Source organism: Dinoponera quadriceps, unplaced genomic scaffold (assembly GCF_001313825.1).
Source record: "Dinoponera quadriceps isolate SergipeBrazil2010 unplaced genomic scaffold, ASM131382v1 scaffold405, whole genome shotgun sequence".
In the NCBI taxonomy this organism is placed as follows: domain Eukaryota; kingdom Metazoa; phylum Arthropoda; class Insecta; order Hymenoptera; family Formicidae; genus Dinoponera; species Dinoponera quadriceps.
Genome location: NW_014554754.1, coordinates 3,297,830 through 3,323,714, shown reverse-complemented (window position 1 = coordinate 3,323,714; position 25,885 = coordinate 3,297,830). Strand labels below are relative to the sequence as shown.

The 25,885-nt window shown below is 39.1% G+C and overlaps 2 protein-coding genes across 3 annotated transcripts; one reads left to right on the top strand and one right to left on the bottom strand.

Moving 5' to 3' along the window:
* The first annotated feature begins 13,266 nt into the window (after positions 1-13,266).
* Positions 13,267-23,081, top strand: LOC106741534 (alkaline phosphatase 4-like). 2 transcript variants are annotated; one of them, XM_014613661.1, is made up of 8 exons: positions 13,267-13,641; positions 15,442-15,542; positions 16,525-16,745; positions 17,220-17,412; positions 20,209-20,375; positions 20,709-21,020; positions 21,676-22,105; positions 22,303-23,081. In XM_014613661.1, exons 2-8 carry the CDS (start codon positions 15,458-15,460, stop codon positions 22,542-22,544), a joined length of 1,650 nt encoding a protein of 549 aa, XP_014469147.1. In that variant the 5' UTR covers positions 13,267-13,641; positions 15,442-15,457; the 3' UTR covers positions 22,545-23,081. The 2 variants fall into 2 exon arrangements, with proteins under 2 accessions (XP_014469147.1, XP_014469148.1); XM_014613662.1 differs by lacking the exon at positions 13,267-13,641 and having other exon boundaries at positions 15,477-15,542; positions 16,485-16,745.
* A 71-nt stretch (positions 23,082-23,152) lies between these two features.
* LOC106741307 lies at positions 23,153-25,836 on the bottom strand. The gene is made up of 2 exons (XM_014613127.1): positions 25,592-25,836; positions 23,153-24,844 (listed from the first exon to the last, which is right to left on the bottom strand). Exon 2 carries the CDS (start codon positions 24,831-24,833, stop codon positions 23,322-23,324), a length of 1,512 nt encoding a protein of 503 aa, XP_014468613.1. The 5' UTR covers positions 24,834-24,844; positions 25,592-25,836; the 3' UTR covers positions 23,153-23,321.
* Between the last annotated feature and the right edge of the window lie 49 nt (positions 25,837-25,885).

Here is a 25,885-nt window from a genome sequence, read left to right as displayed (position 1 = left end):
CGCGGCTCGAACTCCCAATAAATTACCATAAATCCCACAACAGAATAAATTGTAAAATATGCTCGGCATTATTATACGCACACGCGTGCACACACGCGAGACCCGCGCCGCCAATAACTGCAGCCGCCCTCTCGAGCTCGCAATAAATCTGTCAGGTGCGTCACTACTGCGCGTTTCATCGCCGGCAAAAAAATGATTACCGCGCGCGCGAGCCAAGCGTTTTCGTATAAATCCACCCTCGATCCTTCGCACGAGTGACTCGATAGCCGAGGCTGTCTACCTTGCCGCGATACGCGCAACGACCGCTTTCGACTGCGCCCGACACAATCCGGATCGGCGTCGTTCGGATATCCGAGTATCCGGATATCCGGCTTGCGAACGCACACACACACATATATTCATGTATTCACGTAAATTCGCATAAGGGTAAGAGCTTCCCACCGCCGCCATCGAGACTTCTCGCTCGACGTTCGCTGCATCCGACATGTCCTTCGCCGAATTGACTTCACGACCGTTAAAGCCCATTTTCGCGTGACTATTGTTGACGAGACGTTCGCTCTCGTGACTGCGCGACGCTACCTGCGAATGTACCCTTGTATTCGTTGTCAGGTGCACGCGGTTGTGCACTCGCAGGCGGAGAACGACACCACCGTTTGATTTTCGGGAGGGAGAAAACGAGAAAGTTCTCGACAAACGGGTTAGCCACGCGAGAGTATTTTCCAAACATTGCTCATCAGCTCCACCTCCGTAGTTTAAATGAATAATCATGTTCGGTCCGGCAATATGACAAAATATCCCCGTCTCCGTGATTAATCATAGACCGGCGAAAGAAATAAGGCAGCGGTGACGTGCTGGAAGTTACCTGAACTTCCAAAGTTCACTCGTCTACCGGTACTGTAATACTATCCGTTTATGTCACACGGAGTTGAATCGCGTTCATCATACTTAACTCGATTTTATTACTTCATCCGTATCATAGCGTTGCTGATATTATACGGTTGCAATCAAGGGGAGTCAAAAGCGTATACCGTGACAAAAATCGAAATTGTCTAATCCGGACGTATCGCGGCTGAACAGGACAAGTCGATCAGAGTCGCTGTTAGCGGGACTCGATGGCGGTATAAATCAAATTCCAGGCTAATTCGAGCGCAACATAAATCAAGCCCGATTCAATTGCTTTGAAACTAATGCCGAGCAGCCGAGTTGTTGTCGCTGCCGCGGTATCGCGACGCGAAATTTTGTCACGATTTGTCGTGGCTGACTTACCTCCGCCGATATATCGAGGACGAGGAGAGGGGCGGATGGGTCTTACGTTAATTCCGCTAACTTATCGTATCCCCCCGCCCTCTCCTTTCCTCCTCGTCTCTATTCATCGGCGAAGATAGACTGTAAGACACGTGCTTAATTAGCGCTTACACGAGGATTTGAGGCTGACTGGGTGGGGGAGAGGAGCTTTGAGAGGGGGAGACATAGCAATCGCGAATATTTGCATATTGTCGAGGAGGATGGGCGATTACGGTAACCCCGGCACGGCGGGACCTTTAATTCTATGGGCGATTAATTCTATGGAGCCGGTAATCCCGCGGTCGTACCCGGCGCTCCTCCTTCGTATCCTTTTATCTTATTTTCTCGCTGGCTCCCTTACGCTGCCTCCTCCTTCGGGAGAACTCGAAGAAAGAAGGAGAGAGAGAGAGTTCTAAGTACTCGCGTGGTGTGTGTCCATGTCGGGGAGTCGTGAGGAAGGAACGTTACTTGAAATAATGTCCGATGGCGCAGCGTATATTTCCTGATAAATCTACCCCCTAACGAATCTACGACCGCGCCGTTGACTCCTCCGGCCGCGCGGAACTTTTGATACATCGCGCGCGCGCGCACGGTCGAAAGCAAGTCCCCGACGAAAATTACATCGGCCCCCCGAAAATTTATATGCCGCGTGTACTGCATTAATAGCGCTCATTAATTAACCGGCCGGTATCGAAAACACGCGCGCTATTTATTATTCATATATTTGCCGGCAGCGCGGATTGCTTTCGAAATAGTATGTTCCAGCGCTCGGCCACGAAGCGCTTCCGCGAATCAATGTTTAAAGTGTTTACCGACAAGATATCATCTCGTCATCATTAATTACGGATTAAGTTGAAATATGTTACAGTTCGGCTATTCGCTCGGGCTTAACGAGTACAGACTATACACGATTTGCGTCACGTTGTACCTCCGCTTGAACAAATATTAGGATGTATATAATATATATACAGGCACGCGTGGAAAAAGCGTGAGCGTTATCACGAACCTTCCCTGTGTGATACGTTTCCGCGATAACTGCTGCGTGTTGCGTAAAAAGATACAAGTGCTCACGGAGGCTCTTTGGAGGACGCCGCTGAACGGCGGTTTTCTACGTCGAGGAGTACGTCGAAAGTTTGCTTTTTCACGGGGTGACATTCCCCTCCCTCTCCTCTTTCACGTAGAGCCAGCTTTCACAGGATATACCTGAAGCGGCCCCGTCTACGTGATCTTTGAACCCGTACGAAGCAGGAGTTACAGGACACAGGGACTGCGCGTGGACCGGGAGAGCCGAAGGACCTTCCTCGCCGCTACATCAACCTCGATTACTCCTCCTTCCTCCTCTCACTCTGCCCTCGTAGCCGCGGCCACGACGTGGTGCTTTCGGAATTACGGGCAGACCTTTATGTCTCGATCCTCGTCCTTCCGCGACAGAATAACGGATCGCACTTTTCCGGGCGTAGCGCGCGGCTACAGCGGCTTCTCTCGATTTCTATCCGGGCCATCGGAGCGAAGTCAATATTTCGACTCGGCCATTCTTCTTTCGCGCACGGTGATTCTTAAAATACTAACCAGATCTTTCCGCGAAGTGGAAACGCTTTACGTTCGCCGTGTGCAACGTGCGCAAAATACGGAATCGCGAAAGCTATTAAATTAAGGCAAAGATTCCAAGTTTTTTTGGCCTTTTCTTCCCATTTCTTTTTGTATCGACAGAGTCGAAAATCCCGAATGTATTGATTTAACGCTATTGCATAAATTGTGTGGCTCTCTCTCTCTCTTTCTTTCTCTTATTCAAATATACCTACACTCTCTTCTCGCTTAAATACACTATGTACAGTTTATGTCAGATTAGAACGTTATTCTACAGAATTTTATCCCATTTTTAGAAAAATAAATCGCACGCGAATGACCTGCCAAGCAATATAAATTCATCAAATTTTTCTAGCTACCGACGTTTTTCCCGTTTTTTTTTGTACAGTGAGTCGTTTGACGCGAAGAAAATCGAGAAATATAAACTGGGAGGAACGTTCTCCATCGATATTCACGATAATATCCGACTTCTCGGCGATTCGACGTCGCTTCGAGTTATTCCGACCCATTAATAGTAACGATAATTATTATAGCCGCTTTCGTCCTATGAGAAATGATCGATTATTCTCGCGACGTTAATTCCGACTTTTCTCCGTCGTTTTTTAATATCGATTATCGCCAGCCCCAACTCGGTCGAGCGAGGTGAAATTTTAAATGGTAGTACTAACTAAATTACTCTTGGTATAATGCAATCGCCCCGCGTGCTTTGTCAATTTAGGACCTAACAACTTTAGCACACTTCGTGAAAAACGTGGTTAGTTCATACTTTAAGTTCGTTTCCCTACAAATTTTTTGACAGAACGGATAAAAATATCGACGAAAAACGCGCACAAAGAGAACGTAACGTATACGAGTTATGTTGAGTACCACGGCAAAGATAAGATATGAAACAGGAGCGCAAAATATATTTGAAATTGTGGCTTTGAAAAAAAGAAAAAGAGAACAAAAATACACACACACACATACATACCTTATATATATATATATATAAGGAAAACCAGAGTAAAATTGGCTAAAGGGGTAGTTAATCAATTATTTTTACTATTTTTTAACAAAATCGAACAAGCGGAGATATCAAATATGTCAAAGATGGTTAATGGAAACCCTTACTTGCTTGAGTTTGATTGCTTCTGTAACCTGACAGAAAACGATAGAAATAATCAATTAGCCAACTTACTCCTTTAGCTAACTAACCTCGGTCTCCGTTATGTACAAATTATGATAATATATGTTCTATATGCGCTTCATAAAATTAAATGTCTGTTTTTATGGATCAAAAACATTCTCGCGCTTTTTTTTAATCATCGCGTTCATAATTCAAAATTCCTAAAAATGCAGGGAGATATTTTGTTTACCGTAATTATATTTAATTTCCTTGAAAAAAAAAAAATCTATCTTCCGCGTTTCACCACCGTGCCTGTGCCGATGGAATTACGCGTGTCCGTAAACACGGAGCACACGTTTGGCGGTGCGTAAAAGTCGCTTTTACGATGTTATATTGTGATCGGAGTTCATGGAGCCATCACGTGGTAGCGAAGGTGGTATAATTAAATCGGGATATACCGCGGTGCGGCTTGATAGGCCGCATTCATTTATGTCGCGGCGATCGCGTAAAGGTACGACCGGAACGCGCACGTTCGATTTTATGCCCGGACCGGATTTACGAGTACAACCGCCGAATAAAACGCGGGATTTGCCTTGTTCCGTCATTAATGAGTCTGTTAGGTGCCATGAACGTTGCTCGTGGTTGTAGTCGTTGCCGCCGCGCCGCCACCGCTGTCGCGAAAAGCCATAGTATTTCAATAAAAAAAGACCGACGTTCTCTGGCCGCACAGCGGACATGAACGATAAATAACGTCGCGAGGATAACGAAGCCCGAAAAGCGGCGAGTAATAGATGTAAATCACGATTTATTCCTTTATGCACCAGAGAGAAGAGAATTTACCAACTCGCTGAGATCGCGAGGATAAAAGCGAACGCGAGGAGCCAAAGCGGTGGAGGTATGTTCATTTTGAAAAAATCGCCCGTCCGTATGAAGTATCCGTTTAGTGATTTCTCCCCAGCCGGTCGCGGTACGCGAGCATTATTATCTCTTACCAGTCCCGGATATAGCTGCATCTTAAATACCAATCTGTTCGGGAGGGGCCCGAGTTTGCATAATTTAATATTAACGCGATAGACCAGGTTAATCTCATATTTTAGTGCCAATAAAGTCTATCCTGCGGCGTGGCGAATGAAGGATACTCCTGAATCGTTTCCCGCGAGCAACGCCGGTCGGCGTTCTCTCATCAGCGCGCCGCATCGTGCGCGAAGAGTGACGTGAGACGAAAGAACGAACATGTCGTAAGTTTTCAACGATACTCGGCGTAATTCGGCGAAGCGAACGGCCTGCAGCTCTCCGCCGATGCGGCGTTTGACGAGAAGCACAGCTAGTCGCGAGCGTGTACACACGCGCGTGTAGACGCCTCCCCTACTACGCGTCATAATTCTTAATCACGATATCACGGCAGGGTCCGCGGTTAATTAAAACAGCGAGCGTCTCGGTTCTACCGAGCCCGGCCTTGAAATTAACACGGCAGTTTACGGTCCGTGTTTACTTCGCGTTCGCGTCCCAAGTTTGCATATTCCCCATTACGTAGCTTGTGTACGTACGCCTGTAACCCACCTTGCTCGCTACGTGTATGTTCTTGTGCGTGTGCCCGCGTACGTGTTACACGGTGGCCCCCGAGGTCCCGTAGGGATGCAGGATATTGGTCCGGCGCGATGGTAGGATACAGTCGTGTGGTAGAGTCGCTAAAGGATACGAAAGACCCGAGGAGAGAGAAAGAGGACTAGCTAGCGAACGAATTAATTACGAATAAGAAACACGAGAGACACATTATACTTTGTGGGAAAATAACCCCCGTTCTACTTCCTAAGCAGCGCTTCGTGAACGCGTGGCAGGTAAGTTGGTAGGTGCAAAACTCGTGACCAAGAGTGTTGGTGCACGTAATGGGCTCAAATTTACTTTTATGCTCCAGGCGATGAAATTCTGCGATGGCAAGAAGTGGAATGTAACATATATGATTCACAATGCAAATTTTTGCAATGCGACATATCGCGGTATCGCAATTTTTTTTATAAATACGCGTTGATCGTTTTGAACATTCGACTTAACAGAACCTTCGTTCGATTTCATTTCGTAACCATTATAAATTTCACTCAAAATTCAATTTCTCTGTAAAAAAATATTCTCTCTTTCTCTCTCAAATTTTTGTGTAAAATTTGTAAAGAATCGCAGTGACCTACGTCCACAAGAAACTCGTAATACTTATAGTTTCTTTGCCATATTTCGTGAATAATATAAAAGGAATATTAAAATATAAGATTTGTGAAAGCTACCCGGCAGAAGCTTGAAGCGAGTTGTACTCTAATCTTTCGAGGACTTTAGCGAGAGAAGCTCCAAAGTTTCTTATCAGCACGCGCAAGATATATCCCTCGGTATCCGTCCATTGGGCCCCTCCGCCGGTCGCGGATAAAACAATATTCCTTATCAAGGATTCGTAGTCGCGAGAAGTTTGCGAAAGAAAATCATCGCAGTTGCCCGTGAGATTACATCGCGATTAAGATAGCCCGGTATAAATATAAAAGTTTTTATTTTTATCATATATCTCGAAAGTCTCTCTTTATCTCGTAATTTCGTTAATAAAGATATAAACAGCAGATGTGTAAAACGATGCATATGATATTCAACGTGATCAATTCTCGTGAAAAGCTTGGAAAAACGCTGCGTAATCGGATTTGCAGATTCCCGCCCGTCCACGCGAACTTAATTCACTCGGGGCGTACACGGAAACACTGTCTAACGCGTTGTAACCTGATTTGCATACTTAAGGAACTTTAATTTACGCGTAAATACGCATTCAACGCGCGGCGACTTCATTAGCTGTCTTTACAGCGCAACGGGAATCCTGCGCCTATTCAACGCGCGTCGCGGGAGAGGCGTTCGAGATTCAACGCGAAAGTTTCGTGACGTGGTTTTTCGCCTTTTACACGGCCAAATCCGCGTTCATGTTTCGCGACAGTGTGTGTGACGTATGCACCAAGCGCGAAACTAAGTTGTCGCCGTGGAAAATTCGCGCGCGCGCGTGGCACGATGGCGGGCTCACCTCGTGCAAAACAATTGTTTGCTTTTGCAATTAACGCTCGGTCGCCTACGCTGCGTGCGAGCAGTGTACGTGCAGTTTTACGCAGATCTGCACCGTGGACGTACGTGTATAGTCGCCGTCGCGAAATACATATGGAGCGTAGTACCTACACCACCGACTACGCGAACTTCCGCCGAACTATTTTTCGACTATTTTCCAATGGAAATCGACGCTTTCGCGCGCACGCGTTCCTCTATATTTCGTTTCGCCGATAACATATTTAGATTACACCACTTTCGCCGTGCCTGCGTCAGTAATGAGATCGCTATCGTGTAAAAGCTGTAAAAGTTACTGTATAACCTGGTTCTATTTCACAAATTTCGCAAATTCTCGGTTTAAACTTTGTGGTTTCGGATTTTAATTACGCTCACCGCTGTCTTGTTAAACCTTTCACCGGGGAACTAATGAACTCTAGAAATTATACAAATAAACGTATCGTCCGTCGAAATTCCTACGATTTCGCAGCGTGAATCAAGAAAGCGAAGACCCGCCCGAGTGTATCCGTAAATAAATGTGCAACATACATATGTACACAGAATGTTTCGCGAATAAACCAACAAACTTCCATCGTCCACATTTGGAAGGTATTTCTGAACAAAAAATATTATATAAACAATGGTTCAATTCAGTCATTTCATCCCGTTGTCAAGATATGGACCGAAATATTGATAATCTAGTTATCGCGTTAGGAGATTACATTTCCGTTCTGGTTGAGATGAGCTGTTCGTCTCGGCGATTTTTATATTTTATAGTGATAAGAGTAAATATTGACTTAGTTGATATCTCCGTACAAGATGGCAAGGTTATATGACCTTTTGCCGTTTACTCCTTAAATGTATAACGTCGAGTGCTGTTCGATAAAATGCCTAGAAGTTTTTCATTCAAGGAATACACCGATATGATGTTTATGTACAGTTATTGTATCTATTAGCATATTAGCGCCACAACAGCAGGCTAGTAACCCGATGATTTCTAAAAATAATCGCTAAGAATTCATCACTTAATAAAGGAGATATCAAGATGTTATAATACTTATAAGGGTCATAAAAAAATAGTACCTTCTCCTCCATATATAACCAAATAAACACGCTGTATTATTTTTCGAGAAAATCAGGATAATAAAGAAACTATGCTTCCGACATATCCCGAAGGATCATCCTCTAGACTTTCCCGACTGCATTGTCGCGTGCTCGAAAAATCCCGTCCTCCTTCGGGCTCAGTTGTAAGTGCGACTATGCAGCCTGCACTTCTCCGTCGTTTCTCGTACATTTGATAACGAGATGCGGCACCTCTCGCAGCCACGATCACGGATGTGCCGGTGCGCGTCACTGAGATTCCTGCATAATGCCGTAGCGAACGCAACACTCGACTGTTGTGCAGTCCATCCCGTAAGGGACAACAACCCCCGTAGCATTTCTCCATGGTACAATTTTACCTCCTCCATCGTCGCATTTGCAGCCGTTATTACGCGCCCGTATATATTCGCCCGTTCGTCTCGCAAACGCCGAGAAGATGCCGCGCGCGATTGCACAAAGGACACGCAGAACGGATGCGCTCCACTTGACGTGAGACATCCGAGTGAAAGCGAAACGGGCGTGTCAAATAACACATATTATGCGAAGAACGCGGCTGAGGGAGTCGCGATTAAACGCAGCTGGGATATTTAGCGGCATTTTCAAGTTATTCAGCGCGAGATACAACGTCGCATTAATTGCATATTACCGTATGCCAAATGTGTATTCTCGCACGAATTATCGAAATATGTTGATATATATAATTTAACAATTCTCTTTGTTAATCATATCTAAGTATTTCCCGATATTAATTATACGCAGCCTCGAATGTAGGTTTCTTCGTTATCGATGTGCGCCGACCTATTGCGACAAACTTCCTTCTTCGCTGTGAGTAAATGCTCTCTTATCATCTACCGTTACTAAATCTTGTGATCTTGTGTTATCCGGTATAGATAAAATAATTATCTCAAGCATGTTTAAACATTGCGTCTCATAACGTAAAATTATTTCCAATTAAACGACGATTCTTTCGGTATCAGCGAGTGTGCTATTGCAGTGAGTTTTGAACTTTAGATTTCAAATTTTCGAGATAATCAGTGTGCTTCCATTTTGTAACCACGTTTGTCGTTCCGCGACTACCGTACACACGATAAGGCTCGTGATAAAAATACGATAACTTCGTAATAGTCGTTTCTAAATTCGTTGCTCCACATGACGTCGATCCACCGAATAAACTGCTATCAAAAGAGTTGCGTAAACTCTTCGATGCATGTGTGTACCCCGCGCGCCAACCGGCGAAAACGATATCTGGGTAGCAGACAAATCATCAGATGTTATATTATGTCTTTATTCGTGATTTATAATGATAGTGTGAGGAAATCGTGCGGCGTTGTGGCGGGACACTTGCGCCGTGATAATCAGTAACCAATCACGACGGCATTATCGTAAAAACGTGCTTCACCGCATTATCACATGCTCCGTTCACGAGTCGGGATCAAATCACACACGTGAATCGCAAGTGAAGCACTCACCTACCTCCGGTTTGATATCTATCGTCTATCACGAGACTGGGTCTTTGAATCACACCTCACGGGACTCACGGGACCAGCTATGAGTTTACGATTGGACGACGTTATTCTCCGTATCTCAAATATGATATCTGATAGCACCCACAAATGCTATTATAATCTCGTAAAGCTACTATTTCTACAAGTCTCAACTGTTTCTACCGACCGTTGCACAATCCGTGAAAAACGTGCGTCGGTCTCTCGAGGCTCCGTCGACGCTAAACGTTAGTCTCTTGAAATATCGCGGACGTATCGATCGGAAAAGTTCCACAATTAATATTTTTAATTGAGGACTAAATAATTCGTCAAAGTCGAAGTATTGTTCAGTCAATTCTAGACTTCTCAATGTTATGAAATATTTATTATTTTGAACGTTATTTATGACTATATGATGACATTGCATAATGAGTTGGAGAAAAATAGATGTGATAATGTGGCTTCCGATTAAGATAGATAAAAAAAAAAATTCATTTTGCTGAAGATAACACAGGATTTGGCCACAAAATTATATATGTACCTAAATTAACTTTTAGAAGGAATAACAATGAGTATAATGCATTTTTAATGTAGATACTGACTTATTTTTCAGAAGATACAATCTATCAGGACAGCAGTGTGACGCAAACAGAAATGCAACAGTGAATTATAGAATCGATTTATCGACTACTTTAATATGAAAACCTTAAAAAAGAAGTCCTTGTCGAAACTTTTAAAAGGTTATATTAGCAAAATACCATGCTATCGTTTAGCTTTGCACAACTCGAAATGTATATAGCTAAATGAAATGTTAAATAAAATACTTAAATATATATTACATATATTTATGTAAAAATACACTCAAGTTTAAAAAGAATGAGAAAATATATAATGAAATGTTAAAATATACCTTGAAAACGTTTCGAAATGATCAAAAGTAAAAATGCGTTATAATAAATATTGACTATTGTGTATTGACATATTAGCGTCGCTACATAACAACAGGCTACTGAAAAAATGATTCTACAAGTAATTACAAAAATCCACTAACAGTGGAGATATTAAGAGGGGCCATAATATCTACAAGGGCCATGACATCTTCTCTTCCATACAGAGTTTTCCAAAAATGTGGAAACAATAGAATATTTTTAAAAATGAAGCAATTGATAAAAAAAACTATATGATTCGACGAAAAAAATAGAGTTAATCTTGAAATAATTTTGAATTATTGATTATAATGAAATTAATCAATTAAGGTCATTAACTTATATCGCCCTAAAAATCTTATAACTTTTGTTAGAACTATTTTTTATCAATTACTTCGTTTTTAAGATATTCCACTATTTCATACTTTTGGTAAACTCTATATATTTCATTTAAGATTCATCACGACATTAAGAAAAAAGGAATTAATAATCGTATCCGTGTTTACATGTGAAATTCAAATCAGACTGGTTAAGCAAAGATAAGAGAAATCTTGCGGCAAGTTATTTGGAAGATCTATTAAATATTCGATTGAAAGAAAGTTCTCCAAGCAGTGATAAAATATCCGATAATAACGATGATTTTATTGCTTTTCATCGAAAAATAAAGCCTTTTCAATTCGAAACGGAAGAATTGTAATAATTTTTTTAAATTTGAACTTAGTAATGTAAAAATGTTAAACGATTATCAAATATTTAAAAAAACTTAAAACTTTTTAAATAAACAATACGCTACTTTTCCAAATTTGCATCAGTAGAACGATTATTCAGCTTTAAATGCTTCGTATTAACATCATATAGAGGTTGTTTTCACGGTGATATGATGGAGCTTCAATTCCTGTTTCAAGTTAAAGTTTAAAGTTAAGTTAAAGTTAATAAAGAATTTGAGTAAAATTTAATAAGTTTGTTTATTTAATAAAAAACCTTAAGAAATGTGACTTTTTATCTTTAAGTTATCTCTAGTAAATTTATCTTTAATAAACAGACACACGCTTGGCTTAGACTTGTATTAAATAAATAAATAAAATAATGATAATAATTACGATTCGTTATATTTTAAATAACGATAACGAGTTACTTTTCAAAATTAATAACGGAATGCGGTAATGGAACGAATTATGTTTTTTGATCGGTAATGAATAATGATACCTAGTTACTTTCAAAAAATAACTTTCCCAATCCTGACAAGAATTTGAATTCTCTTTTTCCGTGAACATTAAATAAATTGTCATTAAAAATGATATTAACATCAAAGAGAAAAACTGCGTGTCTTAAATTATTCAGTTACGTAAATAGCGATATTTTTTACACCTATAAATATGAGAAAAATATATAGAGAGTTTCGAGGTCAAATACGGAAAGTATTCTAGTCAGTTTCAGCAGATGCAAAATGAGCTGAAATATTGCAGGAAAAGCTAGATGTAAAAAATAGATAGGAATAGATAAGAATAGACGTGAATAAACGTTATAAATCTGACTAGCAATGGATATGATAATGAATACCATTATTCAACAGATCTAAAGCACTTTTCTGAATTATTGCGCGCATTACAACAATGATATTGCGCATCTGGCCAGACGTATTATTTCTAACTGAACGTCGCTGGTATGATGGCATATTTCCTTAAAAAGAAATATTTAAAAACTTCGAGAAGACTATTATTAGAAAATAGTTAGATTAATATCAAAATGTTCATCTTGATTAGCAAATAATATATCATTGTGTGAATGATTACTTTCTTATTAACAATGATTAGACGTATTGTTACTTACGCTCGAATAGTTTATAAACGATATAATGGTTTTTCTCGCATTATATTATCATTGCTCAAAGAAATGACAAGATTAGAGGTAATGATGCGAATACGTTTCCTTTTGTTAATAGCAAAAAAGTTAAAATTGCGACCATGTAGAGTAACGGTATTTTAGCGACGGAACTACGCGAACCTTGGAATCGTACGAAAAATTTAAAATTTTAATTAACCAATTGAGAGAAACTGATAAAATTCATGTTTATGTAACAAAACAGTCAGAATACACCGTAATTCCATACTAACTACGTAAGTATTGTTCAAATACATATATACATATATACGTACGTCGCGAATATTAATTTTTCCATTTATATACATAAAGTTTTCTGAAGCTATCGATTTTAATTTTACCGACGATTTCAAAACGACAATCCTTTAACCAAATCGGAATCGGTTTTCAATAAAAAAAAAGTACCGAGGAACCAATAACTTTTGAGCCCGAAAAACGATAGGAAGTGTATCAACCTTTGCGAGCCAAGCTTCAAAGACGCGATCAGATGACATAATCGTCGATTTCACATTCGTGAAAGCGTCCGCCGGTAAAATTAAAATTCCTCTGAGTCCGATAGCCGATATTCGAATTGGAATTTGTCGAAAAAAAAAAAAGAAAAAGAACGACTGCGGCGCGAGTCCTCCTCTTCCTCATCCGTGCCGCCATGAGATAAGGGAAGAACTTGCGGCAAGGTGTTCGGGAGCACACGAATTAATCTGTATCGCGGACATAAGACAAAATGGCACCGAGCCGGTCAATTACGGTCGGATTAGCAGTACACGAGGGGATCCCCTTCCTCTTTCCGCACGCAGAACCAGTGTCCCTTGCACGCTTCGCCACTTCGTGCACAATCCGCCACGGCCTTTGAAACGCTATATAAAGTGACAAAGCTGACTCGTTCGCGGGCACGTTCGGGTATCTCCGCTTCGGCTTAAACTCGCACTTTCCGGCTACGCTGCCGCAATTTGAAAGGAATTACGGCCGCTACTTTTCTACGTGCTCCTATCGGTGGCCAATAGAGCGGAAGGCGACAAGATAATTACACGCGACTCGTTTTAAAGAACGCTGCCCGCAGTGCCGTGCTTCATTCCCAAGGATGTCACGTTTCAAGTCAAGCATCGTTCGCAGGCAACGTTGAATTGACGTGTCGAAAAGGCACCGTCGAATTGACATTGTCAAACAGTACCAACACATTCCCGATACCGACGCTGACTTTCCTCTCGACACTTTCGTCCAGGTAGGTGCCACAATAAGCTTTCTCTTATTTACCGCGTCTGAAATTAAAGCCGATACCGCATCTCGGGGTGCATGTGAAACACGTGCCCAACGGACACTTCGGCGTTATTGCGAAGAGACCAGGAACTGGGTCGACATACGACCCCATTCGTATGTGTACGCTAATATCGTAGCTGTGTATTGTGTCGCGCGAATGAGCGAGATATTGCGGTGGAAGGTACGAATTGATTGATTAATATTGCGACGGATCTTCTGTGAAATAAATCGGAGGAGAAAATTTTACGCAAGATCAGGATTCCTGGAAAAGTATATTCCGGGAATAAGCAGATGTAACTTTGTTTTGATATATTACTTATTTAGATGTATTAAATATCGCTTGATTAGCGCATTTGTTAGTGTTTGAATAAAAAACAATATAAACGTTTGCAGTATTCTAGATTGAAAAAAGAAAGGCAATACACGTCTTGAAACAAGGAAACAGGAATAATCACTAAAAATTGTTACGACAATTGTTGTTATGTAATGTTACTGTTAGTATTCGCCGGAACACGCGCGCAGATTCGGTAAACATCTTGTTAGTAAACACACTATTTCTCGAGTTCTTCGGAAGGTAACATATAACATAAACATATGAAGATTGCTTATAACTAGTTATCGTCAGTCGTGTAATTACATCCAATTATGTACTGCCGTAACAAACAAATTTTCAAACCAACGTACCTATAATGACAATATTTTAAACAGAACTACTAGATTACATAATAACTATTATCCACGAAGAAATGGAAATAATATTTACTGCTGGTTACATAAAAGCAGAAAAATTTTACATATGGAGATGCTGATCAAGCAAATAAGAATTGTCCGAAATAAGGAACAATAGAAGAATTAAAAACAGTTATAATTTTCGCTTGTAACATATCGATCCTTCTTTTTTTGTAATTCCTCTTTATCACGAGAACTGCTTGATACAAAACTACTGGAGAGTTAAAATTGAAGCAATTGAATAAAAAGAACCTTAGCTACACTAATTGCGATATCAACGTATGCGCATTATTTGAAGATTGCGCGAAACGGAATTAGTGGAGAAGATAAATCGAATCACGTGGCGATGGAATGATGTGAAACCACACGAAAGAAATAATTTTTTCGTTTCGGTCACTTAATTTATGCGGAGACATCGCGCCGCATAAGGAAAATGTTAGTTTCAGAAGATCGCGATAAAATAGTATTCGCAATATTTTTTTTCTCGAGACACGTTTCCAAGAACTAATTACACAAATGTTCAGATACGCACATACATAAATAGTTTATGAATATTTATGATAGTAGCTTGTTCAGGATAATTATTCCGTGTGAGATACCATTCGTGTGAAATAAAGTATACGATAACAGAAATGTTTGAAAATACGACAGATAATGCGATATTTTCAGTGAGAATTTACTTTCGAGTTATTCGACGCGTAGATTCAAAGGTTACCAAAATAAAACGAGCGTGAAACAAGTACACGCTCCATTTCGTTATTCATTTTACGTTACACCATAAAAACTTCGGCCGAATAGTTAAAAATAAAAAGGCTCCAATGCAACATTGCATTAAAACAGGTGTATCGTTGAAGAAACAAAATACTCGTCAAACCGATACTTCCATTTAAATAAATTTTAACGCTAACGAGAATTTCTCGCGTAGCTTTGATAACGGTCGATAAATATTTTCGGACGTGCGGGACCCGGAATTACACGGATCCGAAGGAATAATTTTTTTCGAGTAATGATGGATTATATTTCCGACATGTTGCAGGAAATAAACATTCACAATGAAACGCTGTGTCCTACTACTTTGCGTCATGACGGTTCTACGCAACTCCGAAGCGCTGAATAAGGGATCCACAGATTACGAAGGTCTGTTATAATTTACATTTTACAAAATAATTGTTATATCGGCATTTCCATTTTCTTCATGAAGCCCGCTGTTTACACAGATGAAGTTGAATTTGAACATAAAAATATATTTAATGTTGCTTTTTTCCGTTTAAAATGTAACCCAAAATTTTTCCCAGATACTAAGACTATTTTGACTATAATTTTTGGATTCAGCACGAATAAGATGCGAGTTACAAAAAGTATAAAATATATATAAAAGAAATATATACAATGTACGCTGCATGTGAATATATCTCTGGAAAGATATAGAAAGCATGCCGTTCTCATTGTTGGAATTTCCTATTGCGTAAATATTTATCTTTAAATCGATAAAATAACGTGTACAAAGTTCGATCTTTGTCTACCATTACTGGCACTACACTCTTGCAATGTTTTGAAATATTTGTATTTTGATATTATTTTGAGTTTATAGTTATATAGAAAAAAGTTACGAAGATATTAACGATGTTGTTTTGATCGTACAATACTTTTGAAATTCTTTTTCCTGACATTAGATCTCACCAAAATCAAAAGTGCATATTGTACATTCAATCACTTTAACAAATAAGCCGTTATAATTTGTTTTCCAAACATATTTATTACTTGCGCTTATCTTCCGATGCTTCATAGCCCCGAACTAAATGAACATTTAACGGCTGATTACGCAAACATCGCTTGCGATTAATTTCATTTATATTTCCTTTCATTATCTGTATCATGCGTAAGATTATAATCTAGAAAAGAACAGGAAATCGCGCTAAGTGGAGCCTATTTGCCAATACTATTCGTACAGCCTAAGGGTCTAGAACCACCGTTGTGATTAAGTTGTGAAGTGTCCTTGAGGCATCTTTAAGACATCTTTCAAATTGCCCGACATTATTTGCATAAATTCGTTTTGCGTGTCACGATCGATCAATGTAGTATTCCTTGGCAACGAGGCGAAACTCTGATCTCTCATCAGATATGTCCTTCTGGCTGAAGTCCGGCCAAGAGACGCTGCACAGGATCCTGACCTACCGGAACAACGAGAACCGTGCCAAGAATGTGATCATCTTCATTGGGGACGGCATGGGTCTGGCCAGCATCACGGCCGGCCGAATTTACAAAGGTCAACTCAAGGGCCAGGCTGGCGAGGAATACCAACTCGCATTCGAGAAGTTTCCTAACACAGGCCTCGCCAAGGTATTTAAATCACACTGTTGATCGCGCCTTTAACTCGCGACGGCAATAATTTCGCAATATTGGGAATCCTGTCACGTTAAGCCGCTTAATTCCACGCTTTGATAAAAACGTCGCGTTTATTCACGAGACGAGAAAATACAACTATCGTGGCGCTCGCATTACAATTAATCCTCGTCGATCTTGCGGTAGCTAGTTGAACGCAAATAGGTCTGCTGCTTGTCGCTTCATCACGCGACAACAACGTATCAACAACATGGTTGATACTATCGTCATTTTACTATCTAAATGACAATGCAAAAAGATTTATTTGGTGATACCGAGATTTTGAGAGCGATCAAGTACTTGACAAGCCAATAACATCAACATGACGCACGAAAGACTATCTCCACAAATCGATTTTTATCTATTCCCGAAATTACATCATACATTAAGCACAAGTATAATTTTAATTATTATTTTCTAATTATCACGTAGACTTACAACGTGGACATGCAAGTACCCGATTCCGCGGGAACAGCCACTGCTATATTCTCCGGCGTGAAATGCCGATACAGCATTATTGGATTGGATGCTAAAGCCAAGCTCAAGAAGTGCGATAAAAAGATCAATGAGGCTAGCAAAGTGACCACAATAGCCGATTGGGCGCAACAATCTGGCAAAGACACAGGTAAGAATCCTCTTAGTAATTATAACGTGATTTTCTTAAAGTAAAACGTCCGAAGCAGTTATATATTTTACTTTTAGCCGTCCATAATTTCCCAATATCTCCCTGTAGTTTTGTCTTACGCGTATCTGCTTTTTAATCAAAGTTAAAATAATGGTAAAACGTTTGCGAAAAGAGTTTATAAAATTGAAATTATGACATGACCGAGAAGCGGCGCGTAGGGTTATTTTAAATTATTTGTGGAATGAGAAATAATTTTATAGATGAGAAAGTCTTAGGATTTAATATTTTATCCGAATTATAAACAAATCTACTACCAGGAAAAATCTAGTGAGTAGAGCTAATCATGAATTCAATCGTGATAACAGAGCAGTTGTTAGCCGTCATTAATCATTCGAATGTCGATCGATCGATAAATAGAAGATTTTATCGATAATCCACAACTATTAACACTTTCCGTGCCGCGTGGGGCGTATGCGCCCCACGCTGAACTTTCCGTTCGGACCGTTTGGGATTCTCATTGAAAAACGAAGTATTTTTTTTTAATTTATTATAAAGTCCCCACGCGGCGTGGCAGTCACTTTTTATATAATAATATATAATTGCGATATAATTGCGTAAAACCGAAAACTTGTGATAGATTATAATGAAGGAAAGTCCTATGTAGATGTCTCCGATCAAATATCGTCGTATACTGCAATCCTTTACGTAAATCAGCAAAATGGTATAAAAAAATTGTATTTAAACTTTGCTTAACCGTTTGAGTGCCACGGGCCTTTCTCATTTCCCGATCGAAACTTGCCAAGCGGCGCGATAGCGCTTGTTATATTCCGTGTCGAAAATTGCCAAGCGGCGCGATAGCGCTTGTTATATTCCGTGTCGAAAATTGCCAAGCGGCGCGATAGCGCTGTTTTCAGCTTACATGCAATAATCATTTCATATCTTTTTTTACCGAAGATTGAAAGGTCACCGTAAAGTTGTGCATCGAGAAAAACCGAGCCTGTGATTATGGGCTTCGCAGCCCAGAGCGTTGCAGTTTTCAGAAGAGAACAGAAGAAGCGCGATCGCGCCGCTTGGCACTCAAACGGTTAAACATAGCTATCGTAAATGCATAGATTATATATAATAGTCTTACCTACAATGAATTATCAAGTATCGAATTTAGGAAAAAATTAGCTATGCATCTGATGTCCTACGATGATAATAATTCTGTACCCATAACACCAAAAAGAATTCGCCATGAAATTAAAAAAAAGGAGGGCAGCTTCAATTCAGTAAGAAGGCGTTGTAAAATTTGTTATGAAAATAACATTAAAACGTTTGGTTCAAAATCGGCAAGAAATTCCACTATAAAAGTTTCAACATTCTGCGATAGTTGTTCAGATAAACCACATTTATGTTTGCCTTGTTTCAACAAAGTTCACCGCAATATGCCTTTGTGATTTTTAACAACTTTGTAACATAAACAATAATATCAAACGTATTTAAGATAAAATGTTTTATTTTATATCAATTTAGGCCAATTAAAATGATTATCTAAGAGCATGCGACTCGCCTAGTAGAGTAAATGTTCGACCGTGTGTTTGTTAAAACAATTCCTTAAAAATTAAATTTATTGCTTTGTTGTCTAATGCATATTAAACTCTACACCCTTTTCTTGATAATTACGGCCTTGTATTATTGAAAAACTATAAGGCATACGTCAAAAGCAAGTTTATTTAATCGTAAAAGTGTGGGACGTATACGCCCCACACGGCCTAAACGAAAAGTCTCCAAAAATCGGTCCGGCACGGAACGTGTTAATAGAACCTTGACATAGATTCGTGCTTGAAATTTATATATCGCATAAAACATTTCGAGGATCTAGAATCGATCGAATTAAAATTAGTGCGTCGTCGATGTTATCAAATGATTAAATTATTAATTGAATACAACTTCCCGCATAAGACAATATTTCAACAATATATAGAAATCTTTTGAATAAGCCTTTATTTCCGAATAAGATAGTGAATCTATCAATTATAATTTTTAATATCGGCACACAATACGTTTACGAAATTAGATTTAGATCTGCACACAACCATGCATGCTCAAGCATGCAGGCTCAAGCAAAATTTATAATTTTTTAATGAATTAAGATAATGAAAAGAAATTTCATTCGACGGAATTAAAATCAGAATTTAAGAGAGAGAATATGTTTTAATAATTTACTTCATACACAAGTTTTGACTGTGAAAAAATTTGATTTTTTATTTTAATTAAATTATTAACGACGGAAATAACGCTTGATATAAATATCACTTCTCATAATAGAGTATACGAGTAGAGTATCAATTCTGTAGAGAACACGTGTCACGCGCGATTGACTATTCCATTAACATAAGTGTTGGTACTGAGTGAACCTCGTTGAGGTTATACACAGTGAAAGTCTGCTCAATAAAACGAGGAGGTCATAAGCCGACCTTCCACCTTGTCGAGGACGGTTGGTCGGCCGTGACTTATTTCTACTTTGACGAAATAATAGTCTTTTTGTATGACAAAGTGAGTCGACAAATAGCATTTAATGAGTTCCTTGTTGCAGCTTCTTTCTTTGCTAGTATTATGTGAATGAGTTAACATAAACATGTCTTTTATATTACAAAACGTACTGTAATATAATGCAAATTTTATCTCAGTACTGATATCGCGCAATATATCTTGAGATATAAAACGAATCTGAAACAAACACTTTTAATGTGTCGAGTTATTCTGATGAGCAATAAATAAATTTTTTTAATAATCGGAGCGCGCAATTAACAGGATTTGTTACCACCACTCGCGTGACCCATGCCACTCCCGCGGGACTTTATGCGCATACCAATCATCGAGATTGGGAATGTGATAACAAGATACCGAAAGACCAAAGGGATTGCTTGAAGGATATCGCGAGACAACTCATGGAGGATGAACCAGGAAGTCAATTCAAAGTAATTAAACGCACATATATTTTTTGTATTTGTAGAAAAATTAATGCAATTCCTAAATTAACAGATTGTCAGAATCCATATGAATAGAGATACTGAAGAATTTAAACAAACAGACAAATGAAAAATATTTAGCGTTTGTATGTGAACAATGATGAAAAAACTACTAGCACGAAAAGAAATTATCAGTAAAACAATATGATGATCTAAAAATATAATAAAAATTATGTACAGAATAAGATATAAATGTATATCGATTTTTTTATAAAATACTCTAAATGTTCTAAAATTGCAACTATGTCGCTCCTTGCATCTAATATCGATATCTTTTGAAAGGTTATCATGGGTGGCGGTGGACAATACTTGGGTATACCAATGGAATCAAATGAAACTGACAGTTGTGTACGGAATGACGGTAGAAATTTGGCGAAGGAATGGCAAGCAGCACATCCGCAAGGAAAATTCGTCAACAACACGCAGGACCTCATGTCTCTCGATATCAGCAAAACCTCTCACGTCCTCGGCATTTTCTCGCCCAGTCACATGCCGTATCACGCCGTGAAGACCAGCGAGACGCCCTCGTTGTCCAATATGACATTACAGGCTATAAGAATGTTAAAGAAGAGCAAAAACGGATTTGTCCTGATGGTGAGTAGTCGCCAACGTCGACGATGAACATTCATGGCAAACACGAATCAGGTTGTGACGCAGGTTGTGACGCAAAGCGAGCATTATGCACAAAAGCAACATGCTCGATGAATATTAAAATGACATTAATGAAACGTACGTTAACCAAGATGGTGCATTAAGGAATACCGACGGATTAATAACAATGCGATTCTTATGCAAATTGCGGGGTCATTTTCGTGTAATGCGTTCTTAGACACGTGTTTTTAGGGTTTCATCTTGCCGGAAGCCGGTCTAGGCCGCATTACTTGAGCGCATGATTTTACGCGTAATTTGAGAACACCGCAATCTTTGTCCGAGTAGAGAAGAGAACGTCAAATCGAAGAACTTGATGGTCGTTATCTATAAACGACAGAATAATGCTTGCAAGCCATTGTTTCGTAATTCTATATGCGAAATGATAAAATAATGAAATTAATTTATTTGGCCGAATAACTAACTCTTGGCAAGCCGTATTTTCCTATGTAAAGGATTAAGTTTTCCCGTCATATTCTCCACGCAATGATGAAAAAGAAACTTTACATACATTATTTCATGTGTATATGTAATAACACAATGTTAATAAATGGATAGAATTATTTAATAAAATATTAATTTATGCTTTTTAATTCTCTAGGTCGAAAGCGGCAAGATTGATTTAGCTCATCACGGTAATTTCGCGAAACTAGCAATGCGCGAATTATCGGAACTCGAAGAAGCAGTCCTAGTAGCTCTTCAGCAGGTGCAAGTAGAGGACACACTAATCATCGTCACAGCTGATCATTCGCATTCATTTTCACTGAACGGATATCCAACGAGAGGCAATGACATCCTCGGCTTCGCTAACAAAGTCGAAGATCCGAAAATCAAGCCTTATGAAACGCTATCCTACATCAACGGTCCAGGATTTTACTATCATCGAAGAAACGACAGCAACAACATCAACGAGACTTGGAGGAAAGTTGAAGAGGACCCGAATCGCGATAAACCCTTCTATAGGAATTTCGCTGCTATCGGCCTCAAAGACGAGACTCACGGCGGAGAAGACGTCGGGGTTTACGCTATCGGTAAAAAACGAAAAATTTCCTGACGAATTCTTTCAGAATTAAAAGATTAGAAAACGTTAATTGTATTGTTAAATTTCAATTTTATTTTCACGATCTCCTAAAATCCATTATAAAATTAAATGCAGCGAAATTGTAATTGTTCTTTTTCCTCAAGAGTAATGGTTGCGGGAAATAATAAAAAATAATATCTTTTGCAGGCCCCTACGCGCATTTGTTTCGAGGTACTTTTGAGCAGAATTACATTGCTCACGCCATAGCATACGCAGCATGCTTCAAAGACTGGCCGTCTCATTGTGACGACGCTTATCATCGTTATTTTTATGCCATCAACATGGAAAAACACAATGTCAAATGGCACAATTCAGCAGGACAGAACATTATGTCATCTATGACTATAATAACTCTTTTATTAACGATGATATTTTTACGATTTCGTTAAATGTGATAACAACGATACATATTTAGTTAATTCGCGTGAAATTTCTTTAAAGAATTTTTATCTATCAATCATTAGAAGACGTGTTTATAATATAAGATACGTATCAAACACATAAATACTATTGAATATAATACTGCTGTCGAAACATGAAAAATATAATATTATCCAATATTTTTTGTACGTTAAATTTCGTGATATATAAAATCTTGTAAAAAATTGCAAACATTTTTATTCACAGTTTATGTAAAATGGAAAAGTTATATGTACTTTTATGTGTTACTTATACAAAGGAAATAGATACGGATCTATGTACATACTTATACATCATTTTGAAACGTATATTTTAGTTATAAACTAACAAACGAACTGTGTTAGCTTAAATGAGAGATGCAATTATATATAGATTATAACTGTGTGTGATTAAAATAGTTCTTAAGCTTTTATGTCATAATAATTATGTAAATATATAAATGTATACGAGAATAAGTCACTTAAATGATAATCTAACTTAAACAATTAGAAAAAAAGTTAAAAGTAATTTAATAATGAAAACTTTTTTATTATTATATACATTGAATTTAACAATTTTGGTTGTTCTTGTCGAATAATTTTTTTTACAAATTTCGCGAATACATATATAAAACTGAAGCAACGTTAAAAAATAAAATTGTACATTATACAAATACATTTCTTCGTAAATATTCAATGAAAACATTCGTGTGAAACAAAATGCGAAATAAATTCCAGAAAATTCATCACAAATTCATCCTAATGTTTTTACAATTTTCCCCTTACAATAGCGAGATAATAATTTTTATAAATTAGTGGCGCTGTATCGTCGCTAACGAAGTTCCTGTCGGGTTTAATCGATGCGTATGGATTTCTCCGCGGCTTCAGAATCGTTTCCGTATCGGCGATCGATTTTATCCTCATCATTTCTCGAGGAATTTCATGCTTCGTGTAAGACGTCACACAAATAGGAACACTCGTTTTGCAGAATTCCCTTATCGTATCCGGCCACGTGTCTCTACCTTCAAAACCAGTTTCCCGATAAAGACCCGGGTTAAAAAGACACACGAGATCCGGTTTTATGAACTGTTTTGAACGACAGAAATCGTGATAGAATTTACCAGGATGAAACGAGACGTTTACGTGACGATCGGATGTTTTACAGGCCGAGCAGATTTTTACAGCGGTTAACAGTTTCAACGGAACCGTCGGCAGTCTCAATTCCGGTCCGATGAACATCAATCTGAGACGCTTCAAATTTGGAATTAAATGCAGGAAGAACTTTTCCCATACGTGCAAATTTATACATTCGAACTGAAATTCCGCGCCTATCACATGGACCACGAAAGTATCGACGATTCCCCAGTTCTGACACGAAATTTGCATGGAATACAGAGCGGTCAGCGGAATAGTCGATATGTGCGAAAGATTACAGTACGTGTAGCAATCCATATCGCGATAATAAGGCAAACAATCGTAAAGTCGCGCCATCAACGAGTCGAAATCATCCGGGAGACAAAGTGGATCCTTTTGAAAAGTATCCGGTATCTCAGGGTCCACGTGGCCGTTCTCGTGCTGCATGAGCAACACTCTGCGAAAAACCTGAAATTCTCGACACCACTGCTCGTGTCCGTCTTCGTGACCACGGCAGTATAACTCGATTTCGCAATCTGGACAGTATAGTAGCGCTTTGGAGAAGTGACGACAGCTACGACACACACGCGGATAGAGAATGACCTCTTTCTCCCAGAGTTCAAGGGGCCTACCCAAGCGGCATTCCACGATTTCGATCAGTTTCAACCGGTAAATGCGGTAATCGTCCGGGGTAAGTTCCGTCATCAACGACAAGCCGCCTCCGATGGCGCAGACCTCGGTCAGAACTTCGCACAAGTCACGATGCCGCGGCCAGCCTTGCTTCTTGTGCTCGTCGCTGCAATAGGAGACCATGCCGCAAAATTCGCAGGTTTCCCGTGACCGCTCCATGCAGATAAGACACAAGTTCGACGCGAAAACGAAGCGGGGCCAGAAGTTCAGCTCGAGCGTGTCCTCTTCGTCGCTGTCGTCCGACAATCGATGATGCATCGGAGAGTGCATCGGCAGCACGAGTGGCAATTTCAAACGTGCGTAAACGTCGATCGTGCTCTCGAGCACAGGATGGTTCTCTCCTTTCTGTTCTGTGGCCTCTTTTCCAACGGAATTTGATTTTTGCGACAATTCACTCTCGCACGTTTTGTGAGCGAAGCTCGAGTTTTTTCTCGAGTTCTTTTTCCTGCGACCCATTGTCAGAAAAGCTGAAAGAATTCGGCGAAATAAATATGACGTAATTCAATGTTACGATTGAGATAAATTTGTTTTAATTGAGCAAATGATTGAATTATATGTAATATTTGAATGTCGAGTTATATAAAATTGATTCAAATGTATTCTTGAAATTAATTCCATTCTTCTTGTCGGCCGCAATTATATAATGTAACGGGTTCAGTATTTCTAGCACGAGATTCGCATTACATAACATCATTCTACATCTCGTCAAAGATTACGTATGGGTTATTATTTTAGAATATTGCATATAGAAGTTGCATACGCGCGTACATTGAAATTGAAATTGAAAAGGCATATAACATTGCAAAGACCAATAATTACATGTGACCGCGACAGTCTGTTCGTTTTTAATGAGCTCAGTCTATTTCCATCGTAAAGAAAAGACAATTACCTCTCAATTTAGCACTAGTGCCCAGCCATACCCAATACGCTATTATTGAAACTGAACTTTCGCTAATTCAAAATTTATTTATGTACCATTTCAAACATATCGCTAACCTTACTGCTTTCTAAGTATTAATATATTAATAAATTGTTGAATTATATATAATATTTGGATGTCGAGTTGCATCAAATTGATTAAAATGTATTAATTCCTGAAATTAGTTTTACTCTTTTTGTCGACCGCTATTGGGAATTATGTAATGTAATGGTGTTCAGTGTTTCTAACGCTAAATATGGATATAAAGCTAATTATTAAAAAATTGAACACTTACCTCGTTGAAATCTTCACTCTTCAAAAACGACGATCTTTTACTTAATTTTTAATTAATTAATTAATATAAGCACTATATTTTTTATATATACAACGTAACAAACGCTATATTGAAAAAAGACACACAATTATTTGACGATGTACGTCACTCGTCACCAAAATCTTGATTTCAATGCTTTCTCGAGATATGCGATTTAACGTTTCGTCAATTTTCCCTCTGCACGACAAGTCAGACGTCTCAACCGTTCAGGGCGCTACAAGGCATTGTCAAAAGGCGCGTGTACGTCGATGGGCA